Source organism: Panthera pardus, unplaced genomic scaffold (genome assembly GCF_024362965.1).
Source record: "Panthera pardus isolate Hobbes unplaced genomic scaffold, ASM2436296v1 HiC_scaffold_22, whole genome shotgun sequence".
Classification (NCBI taxonomy): Eukaryota; Metazoa; Chordata; class Mammalia; order Carnivora; family Felidae; genus Panthera; species Panthera pardus.
Window position 1 is genome coordinate 29,436,515 of NW_026526788.1, and position 18,116 is coordinate 29,454,630.

General features: G+C 36.9%; 1 protein-coding gene across 3 annotated transcripts in view; it reads left to right on the plus strand.

Moving 5' to 3' along the window:
• The window catches only part of CCAR1 (cell division cycle and apoptosis regulator 1), a 63,603-nt gene extending 45,691 nt beyond the window's left edge, over positions 1-17,912 (plus strand). For all 3 annotated transcript variants that reach the window (XM_019444360.2, XM_019444359.2, XM_019444361.2), the window contains 9 exons: positions 626-817; positions 4,355-4,594; positions 4,989-5,100; positions 12,776-12,858; positions 13,180-13,326; positions 14,331-14,451; positions 14,537-14,722; positions 16,781-16,986; positions 17,567-17,912. In XM_019444360.2, the coding sequence (XP_019299905.1) occupies positions 626-817; positions 4,355-4,594; positions 4,989-5,100; positions 12,776-12,858; positions 13,180-13,326; positions 14,331-14,451; positions 14,537-14,722; positions 16,781-16,986; positions 17,567-17,626 (1,347 nt within the window). In that variant the 3' untranslated portion in view covers positions 17,627-17,912. The remainder of the gene's footprint in view (positions 1-625; positions 818-4,354; positions 4,595-4,988; positions 5,101-12,775; positions 12,859-13,179; positions 13,327-14,330; positions 14,452-14,536; positions 14,723-16,780; positions 16,987-17,566) is intronic.
• The last annotated feature ends 204 nt before the right edge of the window (positions 17,913-18,116 follow it).

Here is an 18,116-nt window from a genome sequence, read left to right on the forward strand (position 1 = left end):
TGGGTGTTCAAAATTATTTATTATTTATCTAGCTGTGTTCAAGGTACAAGACAAGCCTCGGGGTCTCCCTACTCTTCTATCTTAACTCCTCCTCCCTAGTTTTCCTGTTCTTAGATCCATCATACAACTCCATTGTTTCCTTTTGCTTTCTCTCTATACAAATGCCAGTAACATATAGGTCTTTTGGCTCTTGTGACTTTTTCTACCCACTTGTATACTGGGGGTTATGGGGATACCATTTCACCTTGTTTTGTTGTGAGTGTACTTGGATGTTGGTTTTGGTATATAGATTATTCTTTTTTAATGTGGGGATTCAAGAAGATCCAGAAGCTATGCTACCATCACTATTTTCCAAATACCCTGATTTATATAATGTTAATAAAGGTGTCCCCCCAGCCCCCTTAGAAGACAATTTCTTATGCTGAGAAGCTGAAAAGAAAGAAAAGTAGGAGCCATAAAAACTGCTGTCTTTAGTAAATTTGAACTTTCTTCCAGCCCTATGTTTGGCATAATCACCATAAGGAGTCATGGGAATTTTTCCCTTTTTCTTTCCATGATGTGCATTTAATATATATATATATGGTATGTGGAGATATAACCAGCACTTAAAATTTCAAATATGTAGGAAGAAGAAAGAAAACGTCAAGAAGAAATGGAACGCCAGCGTCGGGAAAGAAGATACATTTTGCCGGATGAACCAGCCATCATAGTACATCCAAACTGGGCTGCAAAAAGTGGCAAGTTTGACTGTAGCATTATGTCCTTGAGTGTACTTTTGGACTACAGATTAGAGGATAATAAAGAACATTCATTCGAGGTAATGTTTTAAGTTTGAATTGGGATCTAAATAAGGTACATACGTTTTGATTGGTTAATATATCTCTTAAATTTCTTTGATGGCCTTTTTCATGGATTCTGTTTTTGGGTTTTTGTTTTTTCCTTGCAATTTTATTCTTTGGTGGGGGTGGAGACAGCAGCTGATTTTTCTAAATGACTCCTTTTTGTTGATTGCATTCCTGTAGGATTGTTTAAATGTTCCTCTGGCCTCTGTATTTCTTGTGAATTGATAGATGGATCTGAAGTTTTAATCAGATTCTGATTTAATTATTTTTTTAAAAAACTACTTCGTAAGTAGTGGTGTGTTCTTTTATTAGACTTACAGGGGACACATGATACATAATGTCTAATTGCTTCCTTTAGAATGAAGTAATGCTTTATTATTTACTCTATAATTAAAATCTCATTTAATAGGATTTAAAATTTTACTTGTAATTGAGGTATAAGATAAAAAATACTTGATATTTATTTTTCAATATGAATCTATTTCTTTTTTACCATTATTGTACAGCAGATTTACAACATATTTATTTTTCAAAGTAATTGAAGATTTTTATCCCTAAAGAAGTGATAGCTTCATTCTTTAAGTAAAACAATGTAAAATATTTAAAAATGTTAATTTCTTAATAGCCTGTGAAAAATTATAATTGTATTCAATTATTGTATCTTAACACATTTCACATTGGTCTTTTTGTTTTTGTTTTATTTTATAAATTATATTGGAAAAGTCAGTCATACTTAATTGACCTAAGATATCCTTGTCCACAAGATGAAAATGAATTACTTAAGACTAGAGACATTTACAAACACAGAGAATTACTGAGGCAATTATAAAACACGAAGTCCATGCTTATTGGTCGTGATATAAGACAGGTTACAAATAGTAAAATATTTATAATTTTTAGTGTTTTTAAATACTGTTTTTAAATATAGTGTTTTTAAATGTTTTTAAATATTATGGCTATATGATTTTATTTTTATTACTAGTTGCCATAAATATAACTCTTGATAGTAATATAACTCTTAGTAGTAATTTGAATAAGTAAATGAAAAAATTAGCCTTTGGTATTGTATATTGCTTATACAATATATAATGTAAATCTGACTGATGGTGTCCATGGATCTTAAACTAATGCTATTCTATTGGAAACAAAGCAATTTGTGAAATAGCCCTTCATTAGTAAAATGATCCTTTCTTTGTTTCCTCCTCACCTAACATATCTTCTGGGTTAATAATTTCCTTTTAATCTGTTTACAATGCAGATGTCATTTTGGTACATGAATTTTTAAAAAATATTCTGTAAGAGGGACACCTTGCTGGCTTATTTGATGGAGCGTGGTACTCTTGATCTCAGGGTTGTAAGTTTGAGCCCCGTGTTGGGTATAGAGGTTACTTAAAAAAATGCTAATAATGGGGTGCCTGGGTGGCTCAGTCGGTTGGGCATTCGACTTCAGCTCAGGTCATGATCTCATGGTTCGTCAGATCAAGCCCCATGTCAGGCTCTGTGCTGACAGTTCAGAAAGCCTAGAGCCTGTTTTGGATTCTGTGTTTCCCTCTCTCTCTGCCCCTCCCCCGTTAATGCTGTCTCTCTCTCAAAAATGAATAAACATTAAAAAAAAAATTTTAAATGGTAATAAAATCTTTAAAAATTCTATAAGAAAAAGCATTTATCATAAAATTATAAATCTTTGATTTAATATTAATTCTAGGCTTATCTCTTTCAGTTTCAATTCTGCTCTTCTAGGTAGTGCCTGACTGGCTCATTCAGAAGAGCATGTAACTCTTGATCTCAGGGCTGTGGGTTCGAGCCCCACATTGGGTGTAGAGATTACGTAAATAAATAAATAAACTTTAAAAAATTAATTCTATTCTTCTAGTTACTGGTCTGGGCTTCTTATTTAACGCCTTTGAATTACTTTTTATCTCTAGGTAATAGAAAAGAGAAGACTTAGGAAAAGATATGCCTCTTGCTATTTTTCTTATTTAGTTTACACTAATGGTTAAGAGAAAGTGGAGTTTTCAACATCTTAGTGGTCATTTTACAGATAATAGATTTCTGTTTTCTTAAAATGTGTTAAGACTGGGTATGAATTAAAGAAAATAGACTATAAGATCAATTTTAATACATTATATTATCCTTTATGATCAGAAAAATAGTCAAATATACTGAACACATTGTATAAGATTATGTATGTATGTATGTATGTGTTTAAGTCTGTCTATTTTGTGAGAGAGGAGAGAGAATCCCAAGCAGACTCTGCAGTGTTATTGCAGAGCCGCATGTGGGGCTTGATTTCATGAATTATGACATCATGGCCTGAGCCAAGATCAAGAGTCAGGTGTTTAACTTATTGAGCCACCCAGTCACCCCAAGATTATGTATTTTATTTTATTTATTTATTATTTTTTTCAGTTTATTTATTTTTGAGAGCGGGAGAGGACAAGCAGGGGAGGGGCAGAAAGAGGGGAACAGAGGATCTGAAGTGGGCTCTGCTCTGAAAGCAGCAAGCCCAGTTTGGAGCTTGTACGCATGGAGCTCAAGATCTTGACCTGAGCCAAAGTCAGACACTCAACCCACTGAGCCCCCCAGGCGCCCCCCAAGAATACATATTTTAGAGCTGTGGTCAACCATTTCAAGTCCTGGACCCTTTCAATCTATTAGAAACAATTAGCCTTAGAATTTTTCTTTCTTTAATATTTTTAAGTAATCTCTGCCCCTGGTGGAGGGCTCAAACTCACAAGCCCGAGATCAAAAGTTGTGTGCTCTACCGACTGAGTCAGCCAGATGCCCCTTCCTTAGAACTCTTTATGTAGAAAATTCATTATATAATTTTAGGTTCATGAGTATGTTGGTATACATGGACACTTGCATAATAATAATGCATACTCCCTACTCAGAATTCTGAATTGGTCTCCCTTTTCTGAAATGCTTTTATAGATATTTATATGGCCCATTCCCTTGCCACCTTCAGCTCACTTTTCAGAGAGGCCTTCTCTGACTATATTACATTTTGTTACTCTCTCTGTGTTTATCCTGCTTAAACATTTGATGTTGGTTTGGTTATCTTTTACTTTTCCCCCACTTGATTATTAGCTCATTAGAGTCAGGATTTTTGTCTGCTTTCTTTAATGCTATATCACCAATGCCTAAAATAGTCCATGTTACATAGTAGGCATTTCAGAAAAACTTGCTGAGTAAATGAATAAAATTCATTAATCATTGAAGATGAATTGCTGTGTAAAATAGTAGAAACCCTTTTTTTCTACTCATTTTCAGATTTTTTATGGTACAGTTTTACTATTTTTTCTAAATTTGGCCAAAAGTACACTATACAGTATTCATAAGAGTTTTTGAGTCTTTTGAGAATCTTCAACATCATTGACACCAATTATTACAACTCTATTATTAGTGAATGTTAATTGTTAGATGTGGCAAGTCATTATTTGATAAATTACTGTGCTGGATGTATTCAGTATTTTTATTAAAGTTGCGTTACTCTTGGTATCTTTTTATAGGTTTCATTGTTTGCAGAACTTTTCAATGAAATGCTTCAAAGAGATTTTGGTGTCAGAATATACAAATCGTTATTATCTCTTCCTGAGAAAGAGGACAAAAAAGAAAAGGAGAAGAAAAGCAAAAAAGATGAGAGAAAAGATAAAAAAGAAGATAGAGATGATGAAACTGATGAACCAAAACCCAAGCGGAGAAAATCAGGCGATGATAAGGATAAAAAAGAAGATAGAGATGAAAGGAAGGTCTGTAATTATTTCCATGGCCACCAACCTGATTTAGAAGTTTTCATTTAGTCTTCTAGAGTATAAAAATGATGATGAATTTCATCATGATAGTGAAATGTAAAGGCCAAACTAAAAGATTTTACTGTATTATTAGAAATTTAATTCTTTGAATTAAGCCTCTGTAAACATCTAGATCTTGTTTCTGGTAGTTTATTTCTTTTTTATAACTTAAGGTGTATAGCATAGTGGTTTATTTACATATATTGTGAATGGTAGTTTACTTTTAAAGTGTATTGTTAAGATTTTATAGTATCTTTTTCAAGTAAATTTAACGAATTTAATGCTTTTTGGTTTTAGTCATTTAACGTTTGGTCAGATATCTTGTTTAATTTTAAGACATTTTAAATTATAGAAAGAAGATAAAAGAAAAGATGATTCTAAAGATGATGATGAAACTGAAGAAGATAATAATCAGGATGAGTATGATCCAATGGAAGCAGAAGAAGCTGAGGATGAAGAAGATGGTACGGTTCAAATTTCTTTATCTCTCCTTTGGATGAACTATATTTTTTGCTTGTTGACTTTATGTAATCACAATCTAGAATTTTAGTATTTTTTCTTTGTTAGAAACAGTAAAATATTTTTTAGTAAAAACCTGTTGATATTATTAATAGATGAGAGGAATTTTTTTAAGTAGAGTCTAGAATTTTATTTAGATCTTACTAAACTGTTGGAATTGAGAACCAGACATATGTAATAAACCTCCAAAAATAGATCCTGAAAGGCACTTTCTGCTTAGGACAAGCAGTCATGGAATAAACCAGCTGTCTTCTCTGTGCTACACAAGCCAAGTCAGCTTTCTCCATGGCCATTTGCACCAGCTCTGCCTTCCCTTCTGTTAACACCACCCAGACCCCCTTTATGTTCAACCCAGGGTTTTTCTGTAGGACACTTAGGACTGCCTGGGAATACTGCACATATATTACCTGAAGCGGGCTAAACTCAACAACTGTGAGATCATTACTTGAGCCGAAGTTGGATGCTTAGCCAACTGAGCCACCCAGGTGCCCCTAAAGATCCTTTTTAGGATAGAGATTTTTTATAATATATATTTTCTGAGGATTATTACTATTTAAGGTATTTTTTTGGTTTGCCTCTACCTTTTCTTGCTACCACAGCATTTTACTTTTCTTTGCGTTGATGAAAATATTTGAACATAAAAGAAGCTGAGAGTATAGTGCATCAAACACTCCATATCCAACAATTCATTCATTTGTGAATATTTTGTCTTCTGTGTGTTTCTGATCCATTTGAAAGTAGGAATTCTTCAACTTTCCTAAGAAAAGATATTCTCTTAACCATAACTCTATAATCCTACCTAAGAAAATTAACAATAACATCATATTCTACTTTAACCACCTAATATCTAGTCTTAATTGTCCTAATAATCTCAATAGCAGTATTGCTTCATTTATCTTCTATAACCTGCTTTGTCCAATTTAGCCCTTTCTTATTGTCCTGGTTCCCCCCACACCCCTGCCCCGTTCTCCAGTATGGTCCTATCACTGCTTTAATTAAATCACTAAACTGTTTTCTCATTATTTTGTCTGTGTCAGAATGTTCTGGCTCTCAATCCTTATTTGTCTTCTTTATTCTAGTATATAATTACCTTGGTGGTTTTCTCATCCATTCTCCTAGCTTAAAGTACTGTCTGTTATATACTGTTCATATATATACTATATATAAAGTACTGTTATATACTGACTGTTCTCGAAGGTATGTCTTAGTTCAGACCTCTCTCCCATATTTCCCTATCAGCTGCCTACTTGGTATCTCCATTAAGTTATCTGACATTTCAAAATAAACGTATCTAAAACTGAACTCCTGCTTTCCCCCTTTACCAAAAAGAAAACAAAAAACCTTCCACCCTCAGCCTTATTACACTAATTTGATGGCAACTTCATCCTTTAAATTGCTCAAGCTAAAATTTAGGAATCCTCCTAAACTCCTCTTTTTTGTCATATGCCATTTCCAACCTACCTAGAAGTCATATTTTCTCTATCTTAAAAACATCCAGGGGTGCCTGGGTGGCTCAGTTGGTTAAGCATCTGACTTCGGCTCAGGTCATGATCTCACAGTTTGTGGGTTCAGGCCCCGTGTCAGGCTCTGTGCTGGCAGCTCAGAGCCTGGAGCCTGCTTCGGATTCTGTGTCTCCCTCTCTCTCTGCCCCTGCTCTGCTCGCACTCTGTCTCTCTCAAAAAGTGAATAAACGTTAAAAAAAAAAAAAATCCAGAAGCAGACCATATCTTACCAGCTCCACTAATCTAACCTTAATCCAAGCGATGTTTCTCTTGCCTAGTTTATTTTTATTTATTTTTATTTTTTTAATGTTTATTCATTTTTGAGAGAGAGAGAGAGCAAGCAAGGGAGGGGCAGAGAAAGAGGGAGACACAGAATCTGAAGCACACCACAGGCTCTGAGCTGTCAGCACATAGCCCAACGCAGGCCTCAAACCCACAAACTGTGAGATCGTAACCAGACGCTTAACTGACTGAGCCACCCAGATGCCCCAAGTGTTTGTTTTTTGTTTGTTTGTTTGTTTTTTTTTTTTTTTGAGAGAGCGAGAGCACAAGCAGGGGAGAGGCAGAGACAGGAAGAGAGACAGAATCCCAAGCAGGCTCCATGCTGTCAGTGCAGAGTCCCACATGGGGCTTTATCTCATGAACCTTGGGATCAGGACCTGAGACAAAATCAAGAGTTGGATGTTTAACTGACTGAGCCACCTAGCTGCCCCTTGCATAGTTTATTTTTAAAAATCTCCTATCTGGGGACATCTGGGTGGCTCAGTTGCTTAAGCTTTCAACTCTCGATTTCAGATCAGGTCATCATCTCATGGGTTGTGGGATTGAGCCTGAGTCAGGCTTTGCGCTGGTGGCACAGAGCCTGCTTGGGATTCTCTCCCTCTCTCTGCCTCTCCCCACCCCCTGCTCGCTCACTCACTCTCAAAATAAATAAAGATTTAAATAAATAAATATCTTCCTGTCTGGTTTCCTGGCCTGCTCACTTCTCCTTTAAAGTCTCTTCTCGGGGCGCCTGGGTGGTTCAGTCAGTTGAGTGTCCAACTTCGGCCCAGGTCATGTCTCATAGTTCGTGAGTTCAAGCCCCATGTCAGACTCTGTGCTGACAGCTCAGAGCCTGGAGCCTGCTTCGGATTGTGTCTCCCTCTCTCTCTGCCCTTTCCTTGCTTGCTCTCTGTCTCTCTCAAAAATAAATAAGCATTAAAAAAATTTAAAAAAATAAAAAAATAAATAAAGTCTCTTCTCAACACAATTGACAGAATTACCTTTGTAAAATTTAAGTCATTTCATTTCTTTTATTGATTTATTTGTTTTCAGACTCCTTCAGTGGGTCTCCATTTCACTCCATGTTAAAAGCCAAAGTGTTTACAGTGACATCTGTCTAAGGCTCTACCACATCAAGTCTGTAATTTCATCTCTTACCACTCTTTCTACTTGCACATTGCACCTAATGGATCCTGTTTCTTGAACCCATTGTGTATGCCCCCATATTAGGACCTTTGCATTGGCAGTTCCTTCTATGTGCACACTCTTTCCCAGAGATCTGCCTTCCTGACTCCTTCACATTTGTGGTCTTTGTTCAGCTATCACTTTCTCAGTAAGGCCTACTCTGCACTCAGCCCTCTTTAAAAAAAAATGTAGTCCTCCCCACCAGTACACATTCCTCATCCTTCCTTATTCTGTTCTACTTATAGAACTTTAAACCTATTTTCTTAACACTAATTACTTATTTTACTTACTTTTTCCTAGTTGAATACATATGAGCTCTTAGTAAGGAAAAGAAGGAGGTTTTTTTGGCACCTGGCTGGCTCATTCGGTAGAGCATGCAACCCTTGATCTCAGGCTTGTGGGTTTGAGACCCACATTGGGTATAGAGATTACTTAAGAATAAAATTGTTGGAGCACCTGGGTGGCTCAGTCAGTTAAGCGTCCGATTTCGGCTCAGGTCACGAACTCACGGTTCGTGGATTCGAACCCTGCATCGGGCTCTGGGCTGACTGCTCAGAGTCTGGAGCCTGCTTTGGATTCTATGTCTCCCTCTCTCTCTGTGCCTCCCCCGCTGCATGCGCGTGCACTCTCTCTCTCAAAAATAAACAAACAAGCAAATGTTAAAAAGAAAAAAAGAATAAAATTGTTAAGGGGGTGCCTGGGTGGCTTAGTTGGTTAAGTGTCTGACTCTCAATCTCAACTCACGTTTTGATCTTAGGGTTGTGAGTTTAAGCCCTGATTTGGGCTTCAGGTGAGCAAGGAGCTTACATAAAAATACATACATATAGGGGCACCTGGGTGTCTTAGTTGAGGGTCCAACTTTGGCCCAGGCCGTGATCTCACAGTTGGTGAGTTCGAGCACCACATTGGGCTCGATGCTGTCAGCACAGAGCCCACCTCACATCCTCTTTCCCCCTCTCTGTGTCTGCCCATCCCCACTGGATTATTTGCTCTCTCTCTCTCTCAAAAAAAAATAATAATTTAAAAAACAAATACATACATACAAAACAGTGTTGGCATGCCTGGCAGGCTTAGTTGGTGGAGCATGTTTTGAGTTTGAGCCCGATGTTGGTTGTAGAGATTACTTAAAAGTAAAATCTTAAGGGGGTCCTGGGTGGCTCAGTTGGTTCAGCACCCCAACTTCTGCTCAGGTCATGATCTCACAGTTTGGGAGTTTGAGCCCTATGTTGGGGTTTATGTGGATAGCGCAGAGGCTGCTTTGGATTCTGTCTCCCTCCCTTTCTGTCCCTCCCCCTCTAGCGCTCTCTCGTGCTCTCTCTCTCTCTCAGAGATAAACATTGAAAAAAATTTTAAATATAAAATCTTAAAAGGGGACCTTGGGTGGCTATGTTAGTTAAGCATCCGACTCTTAATTTCGGCTCACGTCATGATCTCACAGTTTATGGGTTTGAATCCCATGCTGGGCTCTGCACTGACAGCACGGAGCCTGTTTAGAGTTCTCTCTCTGCCCCTTCGCTGTGTGCGTGTGTGTGCTCTCTCTCTCAAAATAAATAAACTTTAGGGGTGCCTAGATGGCTCAGTCTGTTGAGCATCCAACTTTGGCTCAGGTCATGGTCTCGTGGTTTGTGGTTTCAAGCCCCACATCAGTCTCTTGTCAGCAGGGAACCCGCTTCAGATCATCTGTCCTTCCCCTCTCTCTGCCCCTCCCCAACTCATACACACTCTCAAAAATAAATGTTTAAAAATAAAATAAACTTTAAAAAAAATCTTCAAAAATTTTTTAAATAAAATCTTAAAAAAAAAAATAGAAGAGCAGTTTTTGTCTCCTCTTTTCTGATGTTTATTTCAAGTTCCTGGAATAGTCTCAACATCCAAATAGTCTCTAGTAGATATTTGTTGAATGAATATCATTAACTGCAAAGCCAAATAGGGTGATGGGATTATCGTTCTTTTTTGGTTTTCTTTGTATTTCCAGTTGCTGCTTGTTTATGATATAAGGTTTTTTTTTCCCTTATACTTTATATTTCATTAACCTATCAAGTAACCTATTGGGAGACTACTCTTTTTCCAGTGGTAAAGTAGAATTGGTAATTTTTTTAAAAATGAAAATCCAATGTCCTTTAATGTCTAAAATGGTGTTAAATCTTAGTAATCAGCATATAACAATAAGATCTATTTTTTCCTATCAATTTGATGAAAGTAAGTTTTTAATAAAAGGTCATATTAACCAGGGTAAAGAGAAGAGTTGTTTCATCACTCTTGGGGTCAGTTTAAATTGTTGCACTTTTTCTGGACACAAATTTGATGGTATCTGTCAACTGTGTCCTTTAAAATACCAACACACTGTGGTGCCTGGCTTGCTCTGTTGGTTAAGTGTCCAACTCTTTTTTTATCTTTATTTTTGTGATAGAGCCAGTGGGGAAGCAGGGCGGGGGGGGGGGGGGGGGGGTGGGGACAGAGGATCCAAAGTGGGCTCTCACCTGACAGCAGCAAGCCCGATGTGGGGCTCGAACTCATGAACTGTAAGATCATGAACAGCCAGAGTCGGACACAACCGACTGAGCCACTCAGGTGCCCCTCTTTAAAGTTATTTTAAAAAGTCTAAGTTCCAGGAGAGTCAAAATTTTCAAAGTGACAGCTTTCAAGTTAAATACTCAAATAAGGTGGATCATGTCTATAAAATATTAAGGAAGGGAATTTAACATTTGTGTAGTATATGATATACTCTTGATAAAAATTATTTGTAATTATAGTTCTACTCAGAGGGTATTTTATGATAGAGGAAACTGAAGCTCTTAGCAGTAAATTAGTTTACCCTATAAAGTAATAAACCTAATAAAGCAACTGAACTGCTCTGTACTATAGTATGGTTCCAAGGACACATTTGTTTTTAAACAGTTTGTTGAGGTGCTAATACATACTACAAAACTCATTTTAAATGTGCAATTTAGGGGCGCCTGGGTGGCTCAGTCGGTTAAGCGTCCGACTTCGGCTCAGGTCGTGATCTCGCGGTCTGTGGGTTCAAGCCCCGCGTCGGGCTCTGGGCTGACAGCTCAGAGCCTGGAGCCTGTTTCAGATTCTGTGTCTCCCTCTCTCTCTGTCTTTCCCCCGCTCATGCTCTGTCTCTCTCTGTCTCAAAAATAAATAAATGTTAAAAAAAAATTTTTTTTTTTAAATGTGCAATTTAATCATTCTTAGTAACTTTTTTTTTTTTTTTTAATTTTTTTTTTCAACGTTTTTTATTTATTTTTGGGACAGAGAGAGACAGAGCATGAACGGGGGAGGGGCAGAGAGAGAGGGAGACACAGAATCGGAAACAGGCTCCAGGCTCCGAGCCATCAGCCCAGAGCCTGACGCGGGGCTTGAACCCACGGACCGCGAGATCGTGACCTGGCTGAAGTCGGACGCTTAACCGACTGCGCCACCCAGGCGCCCCAAGTAACTTTTTTTGAAACCATCACCACAGTCCAGTTTTAGACCTTTTGCCTATTTATGTTTTACAATAATGGCTTTGTTGAGATATAATTCACATACTATGTAATTCCTTCATTTAAAATTTGGAGTACAGTTCGGGTGCGTGGCTGGTTCAGTCATGAGCATGCGACTCTTGATCTTGGGGTCATGAGTTTGAGCCCCAGGTTGAGTGCAGAGATTACTTAAAAATAAATAAATAAATAAAGTTTTTTAAAAGAGTGTGCAATTCAGGGGCACCTGGCTGCCTAAGTTGATGAAGCATGTGACTCTTGATCTTGGGATTGTGGTTTCAGACCCCATAGTTGGGTATGGAGATTTTAAAAAATAAAATCTTTTTAAAAAAATTAAAATGGAATGAACGCCCAGGTGGCTCAGTCCATTGAGCATCCAACTTGATTTCCTTTCAGGTCATGAACCCCACATCAGGCTCTGTGCTGGTCATGGAGCCTGCTTGAGATTGTCACTCTTCCTTTGCCCCTCTCCCCAGCTCGTGCTCTCTCTCTCTCTCTCTAAAAAATAAAAAATTTTAAAAAAAAAATCTTTTAAAATAAAAAGAATGATTTATCCAAGTTCCCATCTTTTACTGTGGAATAGATATGTAAATGTCAGCAAATTCTGGATATTAATACTGTTAGGTCTTCTAAAATTATCTTAACATCTCAGATGCTCACGTTTTATTTTGCAGTAATCTGTTTGCAGTTAGTTTTATTGTGTTGAATATTTTTCCTTTTAATTCTTAGAAAATATATTTCGCTTTGTTTAAATTTGTGTTATAATTTCTAATTTTATATATAAAACGTTCATTTTTGAACTATGTCCTCCAAATTTTTATGGAACAAAGTTAATTGATTTAATAAAGTTAAATTTTTCCTCCTTCTAGCCTCTTTATACATTTCTTCTTATTATTCTTTATAGTTTTTTTTTCTTTTAATGTTTTAGGTAATTTCTACACCCAACATGGGGCTCAAACTTACAACCCTGAGATCAAGAGTCACGTACTCCACTGACTGAGCTAGCCAGGCACCCATTTTTCTTCATAATTCTTTCCTATGAATTCCAAACCATTTTTATTCATATAATTTTTTTTTGCCCTTATGTCTTTTGAAAGTTAGTAAGTAATAGAAAACTATCTTTGGCCTCTGTAATAGTTGGAAATATCTGTATTAATGAGTATTTTGCTCTTGTTCTGATTTTATAGATAGGGATGAGGAAGAAATAAACAAACGAGATGACAAAAGAGATGTCAACAGGTACTGCAAGGAGAGACCCTCTAAAGATAAGGTATTTATTGGATACTGTGTTCTTTATAATATAGTAATTTCCATTACTCACATAATCCAAACTTAAGCATAACACATGAAGTTTATTCATCCTTGTATATGTATATATTACCACTTGGAGCAAAATTCAGCCAGTTGTATTTTGGTATTTATGTTTATGTCAGATAAACTGGTATGTCTTATTCCTTTCTCCCATACACATAAACCAGATCAACTCATTTTAACTTCTAACATGAGACAAAGGTCTTTTCAGATTTTGGCTATTATATAGACACACACTCAGTTTCTTACTTTTCACTGTTATCTTTTGCATTTTCTTTAGGAAAAAGAAAAGACTCAGATGATCACGATTAACAGGGATTTGTTAATGGCATTTGTTTATTTTGATCAAAGCCATTGTGGTTACCTTCTTGAAAAGGATTTGGAAGAAATACTTTATACTCTTGGACTACATCTTTCTCGGGCTCAGGTAATCTGTCTTGTGAATATTTAAAATGAAAAGCCATTTTAAGTAATACAGTCAAGAAATATTGAAATGTGTGAAGTAAAAAAAAAGCTTTTTCTACACCTCTGGCCTCATATATGGTTCTCTGGATCTTTTTGTAAGCAACTCGTATACGTGTACATACAATCTGTGTGTACACAGATACACACAACACATGAAACCATTTTATACGTTATTGATAGACAGCTTTTCTCTCCCCTCCCCTCCTCTTCCCCTCCCCTCCCAAGATTTTAACTAACCTCTGTACCCACCATGGGTTTGAGCTTACAACCTGAGATCAAGAGTTCCATGATCTACCAGCTGAGCCAGCCAGGTGCCCCTGGACAGCTTTTTTCATTTAACGATGTATAGTGGCCATTCTGCCACGAAAATAGAGACCCACTTTGTTTTTGTTTTTGTTTTTGTTTTTTTTAAAAGAGTGTGTGTGAGCAGGGGGTTGGGGGTGTGGAGAGAGAATATCATAAGCAGGCTCCATGCTCAGTGCAGAGACCAACACAGGTCATGATCCCAAGACCCTGGGATCATGACCTGAGCCAGACTCAGGAGTCTGACACTCAGCTGACTGAGCCACCCAGGCACACACAATTACCCCACTTTTTTCTTTTTGTGATTACATAGCATTCTGTAACATAGATATACTCTAATTTCCTTTAAGTAGTCTCTGTTGTTAGGCGGTTTCCATGTTTTAGAATTACAGGCTATATGCTGTCATATCTTTGTACATATACCTTAATGTATGTGTTAGTGTTTCTATCAGTGTTATACTTTTTCTTTTTTAACAAATTTTTTCAAAAGATTATTTGAATTTTAGGTTTATGGGGAAGACAGTTATAAAAAAAGCAGAAGTGTTTCAAAGGGAGAGGTACTAAGAACACAGATGCCATTGATGTTCCTCATATGTGAAAATAACACAATTAAGGAAATCAAAAACATATTCTTTTTAACTTGTTTACTTGCTTGAATAACAGGTAAAGAAACTTCTGAATAAAGTAGTACTCCGTGAATCTTGCTTTTACCGGAAATTAACAGACACTTCAAAAGATGAAGAAAACCATGAAGAGTCTGAAGCATTGCAGGAAGATATGCTAGGTTTGAGTGTATTATTTTACGATTATGTCATTTTATAATTATGTTATTAAAGAAGAAAAAATAATGATAAAATTTTTTTTAATAGGAAACAGGTTGTTACTTCCAACACCAACAGTAAAACAGGAACCAAAGGATGTGGAAGAAAATGTTGGTCTTATCGTGTACAATGGTGCAATGGTAGATGTAGGAAGCCTCTTGCAAAAATTGGAAAAAAGTGAAAAAGTAAGAGCTGAAGTAGAACAGAAGCTGCAATTGCTAGAAGAAAAAACGGGTAAGGAACAGCATTGGGTATTTTGGTACTTTTAACGCCCTGTTGGGATTTATGTGTGTACACATATGTATACATACTTACATACACGTGCATATCCATCCTTTGCCTTTTAGAGTAGGCACATAATGTAACTTACTTTTGACCACTTTAATAAAAACTACAACATTGCTTAGCTGTAGAAGAATCTTTGATTTTCATGTGCATTCTTAGATTCCTTTATTGTTCTGTTGAATCTTTTAAGACTTTATTTTTGGGGCGCCTGGGTGGCTCACTTGGTTAAGTGTCCAATTTCAGCTCAGGTCATGATCTTGCAGTTCTTGAGTTCAAGCTCCACATCAGGCTCTGTGCTGACAGCTCAGAGCCTGGAGAGACTTTATTTTTTATTTGTTTTTAATGTTTATTTGTTTTTGAGAGACAGCACAAGCAGGGGAGGGGCAGAGAGAGAGAGAGGGAGACAGAATCGTTGGACGCTTAACCCAACTGAACCTCCCAGGTGCCCCTTAACCCTTCAGACTTTATTTTTAAACAGTCTTTCTCTACACAGCGTGGAGCTTAAATTTAAAACCCCAAGATTAAGGGTTGTCTGTCCCACCAACTGAGCCAGGCAGGCATCCCTATTCTGTTGCATCTTTTATTTATTTGTTTGTTTATTTAAATGTTTGTTTATTTTGAGAGAGAGAGCACATGCAAGCAGGGGAGGGTCAGGGAGAATCCTAAGCAGTCTCCATGCTGTCAGCATGGAGCCTAATGTGGGGTTTGATCTCACTAACAGTGAGATCATGACCTTAGCTGAAATCAAGAGTTGAATGCTTAACCAACTGAGCCACCCAGGCATATCTATCTATCTATCTATCTATCTATCTATCTATCTATCTATCTATCTATCCATCCATCTATCTATCAATCATCTATTTTATTTTAAGAGAGAGGGGGAGAATGCAGGGGTAGGGGGCCGCAGACAAAGATGGGGGAGAGAATCGCAAGTAGGTTCCACATGGATAGTGCATGGCTTGAACCCATGAACTGTAAGATTATGACCTGAGCCGAAATCAAGAGTTGGACACTTAACCAACTGAGCCACCCAGGTGCCCCTCCTTAAATCCCTGTTTTGTTTTGTTTTGTTTTGTTTTGTTTTGTTTACTTATTTTGAGAGAGAGCACTAGCTGGGTATGGGCAGAAAAAGGAAGACAGGGAATCAGAAGCAGGCTCCACACACTGTCAGTATGGAGGCCAGTGTGGGGCTTGATCTAAGGGAACCATGAGATCATGACTTGAGCTGAAATCAAGAGTCTGCTTATCCGACTGAGCCACTCAGGCACCCCTACTTTTTTTTTTTTTTAAGTTTATTTATTTATTTAAGTTTATTCTGAGAGAGAGAGTGGGGGAGGGACAGAGAGAGGGAGATAGAGAGAGAGAGAGAGAGAGAGAGAGAGAGAGAGAGAGAGAATCCCAAGCAGGCTCCCCACTGATAGCATGTAGCCTATTGTGGGGCTGGAACTCATGAACCTGTGGGATCATGACCTGAGCTGAGATCAAGTCTTGAACGGTTAATGGACTGAGCCACCCAGGTGCCCCTAAGTTCATTTATTTTTGAGAGATAGACAGAACAAGTGGGGTGGGGCAGATAGACAGAATGCCAAGCAGGCTCCACACAGTCAATGCAGAGTCCAAGGAGGAGTCTCAAACCCACAAACCATGAGAGCATGACTGAGCTCAAAATCAAGAGTCAGATGCAAAACTAACTGAGCCACCCAGGGGCCCCATTATACTTTTAACTTCACAGTTATATTTGGGGGAGGGGCGCCTGGGTGGCTCAGTCGGTTGAGCATATGACTTTGGCTTAGGTCATGATCTGTGGGTTCGAGCCCACATCGGGCTCTGTGCTGACTGCTCAGAGCCTGGAGCCTACTTCAGATTGTCTCCCTCTCTCTCTGCCCCTCCCCTCGCTCTCACTCTGTCTCTCTCAAAAATAAAATCAAAAAAAAATTTTTTTTAAGTTAAATTGGGGATGTTAAAGGGGAAAGATGATAATTTTTTTATTTTTTTTTTTTTTAACAGATGAGGATGAAAAAACCATATTAAATTTGGAGAATTCCAACAAAAGCCTCTCTGGTGAACTCAGAGAAGTTAAAAAGGACTTTAGTCAGTTACAAGAAAACTTAAAGATTACAGAAAACATGAATTTGCAATTTGAAAACCAACTCAGTAAGACAATCAGAAACTTATCTACAGTAATGGATGAAATCCACACTGTTCTGAAGAAGGTTAGCAGTTTTGTACTTTCGTATTTTCAATTTATTTCAACTTTTAAATTTGTGTTTGGAAATTTTAATATTCTTAAGCTCCTAGTAGTTTTTCTAGGCTTAAATAATGGTATCATTCTGTCCTTTGTTAGATTAATTACAAGCAATTTCCAAAAGATTTATTTTTCTAGAACTTAATTGAAATTAATTACCAAATGTCAATGTGGTTTATGTGTGCTTTGTCACTAAAAGACAAATCTGTGACTCAGTGCCATTACAAAATAATTTCAGTAATTGAGAGATCTGCCATATCCTCAGTGTCACTCAGAACAAGGAGTAAAAATTCCTACTGTACTGCTATGTTCCTAATATACTGCTCTTACTCCTAAGAACTTTAAATTTCTTAGGACTTAGATAGCTTTCTCACATACTAGAAATCATTCTGCATAGTAGAATTGAGAGCTTTCTTTCGTAGTTGCCCCCTGAGTCAGTTTTTTATGTATGGTAAAATGGACTATTTAGAGTATCTGTTTACTAATGTTTACTTTTAAAGTAACATTTAAGAGAATCTAATAAAATCTGTTTGTCTACTGTGTTGCAGGATAACGTGAAGAATGAAGATAAAGATCAGAAATCCAAGGAGAATGGTGCAAGCGTATGATAAATACATGTAGCAGTGAGGAACGGTGTTAAATAATGTAATATATAAAATCATGATACAAGAATGTTTGAAAGTGATGCATGTTTGATTTTAGTAGTATAAATATCTGTTAGTTCAAATGATGTATAAAGTTTTATGAATGTGAAGAGTCTCTGCTTTTGAAAATTGCTTGTAATTCCTGGCATTCAAATATTAAACACTCCTTGAGTGAAATAATTTTGCATTGCAAAATGTTTTAGGATGAACTTTGTTATAGTTTTAACCCCAATAAAGTTCATCAATTTAATTGATAGTAGTATTTAATTACCAAATGTCTTTTATTAAAATATCTAGAAAATTGTAATTTTATTTATAGAACTACCATTATTAGGTTTTTATAAAAATTTTTCAGTCTTCTAAAATTTCAGTATAAATCATAAAATAGCATGCTGCTTAATTTTTTGCAAGTTTTTGAACCATACTTTTTTACTTGTTTAAAAAAATCCCTTTA